The 9,720-nt window shown below is 39.6% G+C and overlaps 1 protein-coding gene across 2 annotated transcripts in view; it reads right to left on the bottom strand.

The window, feature by feature from the left end:
* Window positions 1-606: 606 nt before the first annotated feature.
* DRAM1 (DNA damage regulated autophagy modulator 1) overlaps window positions 607-9,720 on the bottom strand; it is a 33,889-nt gene continuing 24,775 nt past the window's right edge. For both annotated transcript variants that reach the window (XR_012494070.1, XM_019732188.2), the window contains exons 5-7: window positions 6,907-6,965; window positions 3,439-3,531; window positions 607-2,611 (exon numbers count right to left, since the gene is read on the bottom strand). Coding sequence is in view for 1 of the 2 variants with exons in the window: in XM_019732188.2 (XP_019587747.1) it covers window positions 2,567-2,611; window positions 3,439-3,531; window positions 6,907-6,965 (197 nt within the window). In the remaining variant the exon portion in view is untranslated. The remainder of the gene's footprint in view (window positions 2,612-3,438; window positions 3,532-6,906; window positions 6,966-9,720) is intronic.

The raw sequence follows: 9,720 nt of genomic DNA, 5'->3' as shown, positions 1-9,720 counted from the left end.
GGGTGGTGCTGACCCCTCCCTGCTCCAGAAGTGGACATGTGGCTCAGTTCTGACCAATCAGCATATCCTGCCTCCCTGGGCTACAGGATGGGCATGTGACCCAAGCCAGCCAATCAGGGTTTTTGTTGAAACTAATGAGAAGTCCTCTCTCTTTCCACTGGATAGTTTGTAGACCTAGGGTTTCCAGAAACCATCTCCCTCTCACTGGGGGAAAGCATGCCTGAGAATGATGCTGACAGAGAGAAAAGAAGAGCTGAGAGGAGAGAATAAATGGAGTCCATTTTTTGACTCCACCGTCCTTGGAGCCAGCTCCAGCCCTGTACCTCTCAGTTTCCTGAGTGGACAGATGCCCCCTTTTCCTTGCACAAATTTGAGTTGTATTTCTGGTGCCTCAACTCTGAGAATTTTGACTGATGCAAACTTCTGATACTAATGTTCAAAGATCTCTACAAAGATGAACCATCATGCCCACATGCAAAGCTATATAAATTAAGAAAACATATGATTTACACAAAACCTTTATAAAATCCAATGGAACTAGAATTGTGTCCTGGATGAATACACTACCCAGGCTACATATGGTAACAGAGACACAAATGACCAAAATAAAGAAATACTTCATTTTATTTTACTCTTTCAGTCATGAGGTCCAAGGCAATGCAAGCTCATGGAAATTGGACATAATACCAAAATGTGGATAAGACCAGCTTTAGAGGTTGCATGGACGCAGCAGAATGTGATTGGAGTGAATTTTGGCCTTCTCAGTTTGCCAAGCCAGATGTACCATTTTGTCTAGCCCATGTAACCATTTCTGTGGTAAATATCCAGGTTGAAGACAGTTGTCACTGCATGGTGAAGCCCAAACAACTGAAACGTTTACAGTACACAAAGCAAAACAGTCAACATTATTGGGTGATAGAGAGGATTGGTTTATCACTTAGTCGTCAACCAGAGTAAATTTCATTAGGCAACACTACAAATATCTCTAGTCATTCCCTTATTTGTTCACTCATTCATTTATGCATTCAGTGAGTATTTATTAAGCACCTGCTGTGTACCAGGAGGTACCCAGTTCAATGCTGGAATTATAGAGAGAAAGATTAAGGCACATACTCTGCCCTCAAGGAGCTCCCAATCTAATCTCACAGAGAGCTGTGGAAATGCAGAATGAAACTCAGTATGAGAAGTACTGATAACAAAAGTTGGTTCAAAGGGAGGACAACCAGGAATTCATTCTACTACAGTTTCCACGGTAAAGGTATGTGGCGTTCCACCTCCTCTTCAGAATAACAAGTGCTTGACATGGCTTTCCTCAGTCTTTCAGTTCCAGTGTGACAATGGGGATCCACATTATTACGGCAAGTTACAAGGAATGGTTATCAGATTCCCACTGCTGGGCACTTGGGGGAAACAGTTTGTTGTCGCAGAGGTCCTGACTCACATTTCATATATGTCCACAATCCAGCCACAGCATTTCGAGGAGGAACGAATAAACTGCACCCCACACCCTCTCCTTTCCCCCCTCTCTGGGGCCTATGCTCTCTTCGACATGTTTACTGGTGTAAAGTGAATTAGAGATGTAAGTTTCAGCTTCTGAGTCAGACTGTACATCAACTTACGCCAGTAACAATAAAGGGTGGTTTTACAAATGGTATTTTTAATGATTTTCACAGGTTGGTTTTGCAGAGGTTTAGTATAAGCAAAAGTCTCCTTCCCATAATCCTCCCTTCTACCGACGTTCTTTGCTCGTCTAGCAAAGACAGCAATCTGGACTGTCTTCCATTTTACCCAGTTGTTATAAGGTTTTTGATTTTGAACCAGCCCTACTGAATCCATCCCACCTGAAATTATGCCCACTACAGACTGCCAATTAGCAGCAAAGGTAATAACTCCAGCTCTTGTGAGCAGAGGGGCTGAGCGGAGCGGAATTTCAAAACTGAGGTCTTCCGTGTTTACTTAGAATTGATGTGCATAGTGGTATTAAGGCTTTTCAATGGAAACATTTTGTTTAGTTCATCTAAAAATCAGGGTATCTGATTAGTGTTCATTTATGTACTAAATCTTTATGATCACCATACATGAATTTTACAAATGTTCTCATGATAGAAAAGTATACAGTTCATTGTCTAAAAATGAAATTTAAAAAGGACTATCCCCCAATTTTACTTTTTGTTAATAAATTCCTTTTAGTGTATTTCCAGAAATCAATCACACACACACACACACACACACACACACACACACACACACGGACACAATAGAACCTGTACAAAAATAAGAGCTCTCCATTTTCTGTAACACCTTTTCTGTAATGAATTTGCAAATATAAAAAAAATGTGTCTATTTGGAAAATTATAAAAACATTGCTACAGTGTCATAAATGCTCTACATTCTCTAGGAAAACATACCTTTGGAAATAATAGAACTAGTGGGAATTCTTAATGAAGTTCAAGTCCTGAAGTGACACAGATGCATGCCACTCAAGGCAGCATGAAAACCCTGTCTTTCCCCTGTACCACTTCTAGAAATTGTCTATGACTTTCATTGAGATATAATTCTTCTTTCTTCAAAAATCATCATTGAGTTCTGTGGATATCCTGAGGGTGACACTCTTAAAAAAAAAAAGAAAGAAAAGAAAAAAGGTACAAAAGAAGGTAAACATCAGAGGGTAAGGGGTGTGGGGGGTGGGAGATGAAGGTAAGGGGGATCAAATATATGGTGATGGAAGGAGAACTGACTCTGGGTGGTGAACACACAGTGAGATTTATAGATGATGTAATACAGAATTGTACACCTGAAATCTATGTAATTTTACTAACAATTGTCACCCCAATAAATTTTAAAAAAAGCAAATGGTCCATTTCATCTATGTCATCGACTTTATTGGCATAAAGTTGCTCATAATATTTAAAAAAAAAGAAGGTAAACAAAACCAGCCTTTATGAGAGGACTTCACTACGGTTTGTGCTGAGCTTGAGTTGGGTCCTACAGAATTTTCTGGGCTTTCTATATCCTTTTCGCTAATAATGAATTCACTTGTTTCAAAATATAAGATTTTTACCTGGGGCCAAATCTGATAATGTCCCACCTTCTCTCTGTCTTGGGAACAATTTTCAACAACTCACTTTTATTTTTTTTTAAAGACGTATTTCCTGTTATTTGGAACCACCAAGTGAAACCTCCTCAAAAAGGAAATAACCAGGATGTATGACTATAAGCATCAAATGGCAGAGGACATATACAGGTTTCATTGGTTGGCAGAACGGTTAAAGCTGTTTGCCTTTGGGAATACACTAAGTTGTATGATACATATTTTTTCAAACGCGTAAGGATAAAAAGAGAGAAAAATAGTGCTCTTTTTAAGGCAAGGAATTTTCTATGGATTTTAACAATCCTACGTGTTCGCCATTTGAAACATTTGAATTGATAAACACCTACCTGGAAATCATGGATGAATGTGAGGAAGTAGAAAATAAAACCAAAGGCCACTGTCCATTCACAGATCGCACTCACTACGTGATATACATAGTCCTAATAGCAACAAGAAAGAAACAGAATTTAGCCTAAACCGATTCACTTTAGTAGAGGTACCGAAATAACAATGACAAGGTCAGACCAGAGGGAAAAGCTGTGCAGTGACATCAGTCACCCCGTGAGGAAACAGTACGTAAGGCCACACAGTAACGTAAGGCCGTGCAGGTGAACAGCAGGGCCCTGCCCCGTGAGATCAGGAATGCAATCATTCCCAAAGTGCTCTCTGGTTCTCACACACTCTGGCTTTAACACTTGCCTATATATATTACAATAGTTTCAAAAAGCAGAATAAGGACCACCAAATGGCTGAGACTAGGAAGCCAAAGCGGATTCAATGGAAGAGAGAGTGTTCCATACAAGGCGGGACTTGCTTTCCAAGGCTGGGAATCCCCAAATTGAAAGGCATTCATATTCATGCAGTTATCTGAAGGAATGAGTGTATGCATCTAGAGGAAACGGGCTGTCACCACTGGGTGTTGTGTGTCTTTATTGCCATAGAAAATGTCAGTTCAGAAAACAGTTCTGCTTAAGGTAAACACAGCTAAAAAGCAAATGCCAATGAGACATTTACGTGTTCACTGACTATCTTCTTGAGGGCAGGAATGAAAAAATGGAAGGCAAGAATGAGAATGGCTTTAATCGGGGGTTCTGAAGTCAGCTGCCTATGGAGGCCAGGAGATTAACAAAAAGAAATGAAACTGATGGTTGCAAAATGACAGGGAAGATGGGGAGCCCATGCCTCATCAACTCAATTCAATTTTCACTAGATGAGAAACTATGACCCATTTGCATTCAAAGAGGTGAAAAAAAAAGTGTGTGTGTGTTCTACAGAGAGAGAGAGAGAGAGAGAGAGAGAGAGAGAGAGAGAGATCCTGATGTTTAAATGCTGGAAATTACTTTAAAAAAGGGCGGGTAGATGAGGGTAAAGCGATTCAAATATATGGTGATGGAAAGAGAACTGACTCTGGGTGGTGAACACACAATGTGATATATATAGATGATGTATTACAGAATTATACACCTGAAATCTATGTAACTTTACTAACAATTGTCACCCCAATAAACTTTAATTTTAAAAAAAGAAAAAAAAAAGGCATTTTAAAACACCGTTTAAGTAAAAAAGATAACGTCATCATTCTGACGTTAGCCCACTTGCAAAATTAGACCTGTGGACCACCAGGTGGACCCATCTGATTTCAAATAATGACCTCCCCCCCCCCCCATTTCACTTTCTGTTTGGCTATAGGTTACAAGTGTGAATAATCACATGTGCTGAATTGCAGGTCGGTTCTATGGTGACAGTTGTTTTCTTTGCTCCAATTTTCATCTGCAAGATTTAATCCAGGCACATCAAACTCTCATGGACACCTGTCCTTGCCCTCCTTATAATGTTCCCATCTACTGTTCTCATCTAGGTCACACTGGGGAGGACCTGGCCAGCCTCCATTAAGGGGAGGATCCACCCCATCCCATATTATCCCTGGACAATGAAGGTGGGTTAGGAAATTTTGGCAGATATTTATTTAGCACATTAATGAAGTGCACTGAACCAGAAGTTCAGACTCCTCCACTACAAGTGTGAATGCAGGCAAAGCTCTAATCTTCTTGCTATGTCAAATGAGACAGTGACATAATTCTTGCCCTCCCTACCAAGTCAGTCGATGCACAGGAATGTGCTATGAAAGCTCTAAAGCGCTACACATTAGTTTGGGGTAGTGCAGAAACGATTATTCTATTCAGTGAATTAATGTAAAGAGTTTTCCTTACATTCATTAGTATTGAGAACAGAAGGCAATACAAGAAAGGCACGGTAATTAATGGAATGTATTTTTAAAAATCAGGTACTTTTCACATTTTTAAGATTGAAAATGAAATGAAAAAAGATTTTTAGCTGCCTGGGGATATGATTCCATGAATGCTTCCCTTCCCAGCAGCTGATTTGTGGGGGAAGGTCTCCCCCTAGTGGTTAAAAAGTAAAGTACAGCTGAGGCTGCTGTGCCGTGAGGTCTCACTTTCAGGAAGCACTTTTAAAAAATTTGTCTGCATCATTGTCTTCCTCAGCATCTTCAGTCTCTCCCTTGTCTCCTGCAGGCTTTCATCACGTGCCAGAATACTCTGTGGTGGAAAATCCTTCCTCTGATCACGCTGTCCTCTCTGGCCACCATCTTACTTCTCTTCCTCTCACCTCCAAACATTAATAGCTGAATGAATGAACCGCTCCTCTCATCATTTCTTTAACCCCCTGCAATTGGCTTTTAACTCCAACATTTCTAACTGAAACTGCTTTTTGAAAAACATCAGCAACTCCACCTGCCCCTTGAAAAAATACTCCTGCCATGCTTAGAATCACCACTATAATGGCATGAGTCCATCTCAATTCCAAACGCTCAGTTCCATGTGTTCTGATGTTTGGTCTGGAAATGACCAGTCACTCTACCCTATGCTCTGCTTGATGGCTCTCAATCCCACCAGAGGTCTAGTCCTACGTTGTCTAACTGGACATTTCTCCTTGATGTTTCACTACAGTCTTTGATTCAACGATTGTAAAACCAAACCCATCAACCTCCCCCCAACAAAATAATGTATTCTGTCAGGAACTTTATCTCTTGCTCTCTGCTCATGAGAAGAAATTCTTTGGTTCACCCAAGATAAAAACTCGGAAGTCATCTTTGATTCATCATGTCCTTTCATTCCCATGTTAGTCACTTGCCAGTGCCCGTCAAATATTTTCCCTTCTTATCTGCTATCTAGGCTAATCTTGATGTGAAATCTGAACTAACAGAATTGCCTTCTGCCATCCTAACTCCGGGCTCCCTCCTCGTCAATTTGTTCCAGGCATTGCTTCTAACTAATATTCATCCAATAATATTTTTCAATTACGCTGGGCACCTAAGTGAAGCATGAGCCTTTCTGCCCACCTCGTAAAATCTTGCACAAACTCCTTCCTGAAAATTTATCCCTGATCCTATTTATGTCTCACTTTATCCTGAAATGAAATAACCGCTACAGTGGAGCTTGTTGCCTGACATCCCATGTTTCCTCTGGCCTACATACACTTGCCTTCACATTGTTCCCCTATCCTTAAATGTCTCAGCTCTCTTACTAGTCATAGAGGGTTGAAGTGTTTAAGAGAGAATTAGGAATTCAAAACTTTGAAACTAATCCCAGGAACCATTTGAGAGTACTCTGAGAGCTAATTAATACAACGCATTACCACATAATTGGACAGTAAGTGAATTATATGCCATATTTACTCCATATTTTGCAACTTGTTCTAAGAAATGGCAGCGACCCTTTCGAAGAAGGCTTTACCCAGCCACAACCCCACAAAACCAAGTTCGACAATTGTATTGAAAATGACTTAAATTTTACCTTTTCTTTTGGATTCCACTCCAGCTTGGTTATAGAAATTAGTGAAGCACAGGCAATCACTAAAAAAAAGGAAATTGTTAAGGAAAGTACAGAAGAAAAATAGGTCTTTTAATGTTAAGACTAGATTATTCTTCCAATAATAATTATACAGTGTTAAAATGCTCCACTTCATACACATTAGGATGGCTACTATAAAAAAAAAAAAAAGAAAACAAGTGTTGGCGAGGATGTGGAGAATTTAAAACCCTTGTGCACTGTTGGTGGGAATGTGAAATGGTGCTGGCACTGTGAAAAACAGTATGGAGGTTCCTCAAAAAATTAAAAGTGGAATTACTGTATGACCCAGCAATTCCACTTCTGGGTATATACCCAAAAGAACTGAAAGCAGACCCTCAAAGAGAAATTTGAACATCCATGTCACAGCAGCATTATTCACAAGAGCTAAATCATGGAAGCAACCCAAGTGTCCACAGACAGATGAATGGATAAGCAAAACGTGGTATAACGTGCACTGGAATATTTTTCAGGCTTAAAAAGGAAGGAAATTCTGCAATATGCTACAACATAGATGAAGCTTAAAGACATGTTAAGTGAAATAAGCCAGTTACAAAAAGACAAGTAAGTAGTATGTGATTCCACTTATATGAAGTACTCAGAGTAGTCAAAATCATAAAGATAGTAGAATAGTGGTTGCCAGTGTCTAGGGCGAGGGGATAATACGGAGTTATTGTTTAACACGCATAGATTTTCAGTTTAACAAGATGAAAAGAATTATGGAATAGATGGTGGTGATGGTTGTACAACAATATGAATGTATTTAATACCACTGAAATATATACACTTACAAATTGGTAAGATGGTAGATTTTGTTATGTGTATATTAACACTACAAAAGATACTTAATACCAACATTTCTGCGGTCCTACCAAGTTATATTAGCTTCTCAAAATCTCAAACCTTAAATTTGATTATGGCAGCAGTTAAATTACAACATGGAAATAGTTACTTCTTAGCAATATTTTTCAGTTGTGTATAGCGAAATTTTAATCTGCAGCTACACTTGCCTCAACCCTGTTTCTTGGTGTTGTTGCCAGTTACAATAGTTCTTTAAATTTGGTCAAAACGACTGACATGGCACTCCAAGATGAGTACTTTTTGAGTCCATTTTCCCTAAAAAAAAATATTGAATAAGAATACTTTTCCCCTAAAAATACTATTTTCAAGGCAACAGCTTTATTAACATTTATTAATATTTTTAGGAAAATTAACATTTCAACGTACCAAAGCATTACAAAGTATCAAGGCTCATATACAAAAACAAGCTATAGAAATTCAAACTCTTACCTTTAAAAAACATATTTTTGTTGAGTAATTGGGTATAACTTGAGCCCTTTCTCCCAAGCTCAAAGGGTTTTACAAATCAAAGAGATATATCCTACGTGTGACCTTGGGCTCAGCCTGCTAATGCCAGGGACTGGGGCTATTGCCCTCCATGGAGAATATTGTCTATACAAAGGCAGTGACACTACTTTGATTAAACTTAGAAGGTAAAAGAGAAAGACAGACATTCTTTAAAAAAAAAAAAAAAAAAGATTTTAATGAAGTTAGAAATTCCAAGTGTTGCATCAATGCCAAGTTTAGAGTCCCCTCTGAATAGGGAGTCAGCACCTCTGCTCCCTGCCCGCCATCCCCATATGTTGCAATGCTTAACACTTCTCAGTTTTTCAAAACAAAAAAAGTAGAAAGCATAGCAGAGTCTCTGATCCTTTCATGATCATACTTCTGTTTCTCATAGTTTTAAAGGCCCTTCATTCTTTCATGTATGTGTTCATTCTGTTCCATGTTCTGGGCACCAAGTACCATGCTGCAGGGGGAGAAGAGGCAGGAAAAACCCTGGCCAAACAGACTCAGTCTCAGCTCCCAGAAACATCCAGCCTTGTCGAAGGAAGCCCAGGACTGCGCCACGCGAGAGAAAAGAACAGGGCACAGTGCTGCGTCACTGGGAAAAGTATTAATTTAGAGTGGAATGGGGTTTGGGTGTCAGGGAAGGCTTCCCCGAGTGGAGCTGATTTTAAGGTGTGAGGTTTGAAGAGTTCTCTAGAGCAGCACCGTCCCACAGAAATACAGTGCCAGCCACAGGTGTTATTTAAATTTTTCTACTATAGTAGCCGCAAAAGAACCAAATGAAATTAAGTTTAATAATGTCGCTCCTTTACCCCAGTAGATCAGAAATGTTATCATTTCAATTATGGAATCATGTAAAGAATTATTAATGAGATATTTTACATTCTTTGTTTTCTTATTAAGTCTTTGAAATCTGGCGTGTGTTTTGCACAATGGCTCGTCTCCATGTGGAACTAGCCCCGTTTCAAGTGCACAGAAGCCAAATGTGGCTGGTGGCGACCATGTTGGACTGGACAGTTCTGCTCTCAAAAGACAAGGTGAGGGGAGTAATTCCAGCCAGAAGGGCAGGGGCACAAAGCACAAAACAGCCAAGTCTGGAGGAGAAAGTGTAAAAATGAGGTCAAAACAGGTCATCTCAGAGTGAGTGTCTCCGGTAAAGGAACCTGGACTTTCTGTTGTTAGTGATTTTGTAAGGGCTTCTGAACGCCACAGAAGCTGGTGCAAGACCGAGTTTACCAGGGAGGGCGAGAGGCCTGATTCTAATGGGCCTCAGTGTCTTCAGTAGTCAAGTGAGGGTGTTTTGCAGAAATACTACAATAAGGAGAACCAAAGGCATTTTAAAGACGCTTTGAAATCTTTGTAAGAAAATATAAATACCAGCTAATGTTTAATGCAGAAGACTTTTTCCTA

This window comes from Rhinolophus sinicus, linkage group LG02 (assembly GCF_036562045.2).
Source record: "Rhinolophus sinicus isolate RSC01 linkage group LG02, ASM3656204v1, whole genome shotgun sequence".
Lineage (NCBI taxonomy): Eukaryota > Metazoa > Chordata > Mammalia > Chiroptera > Rhinolophidae > Rhinolophus > Rhinolophus sinicus.
This window is presented reverse-complemented; position numbering and strand designations above follow the sequence as displayed.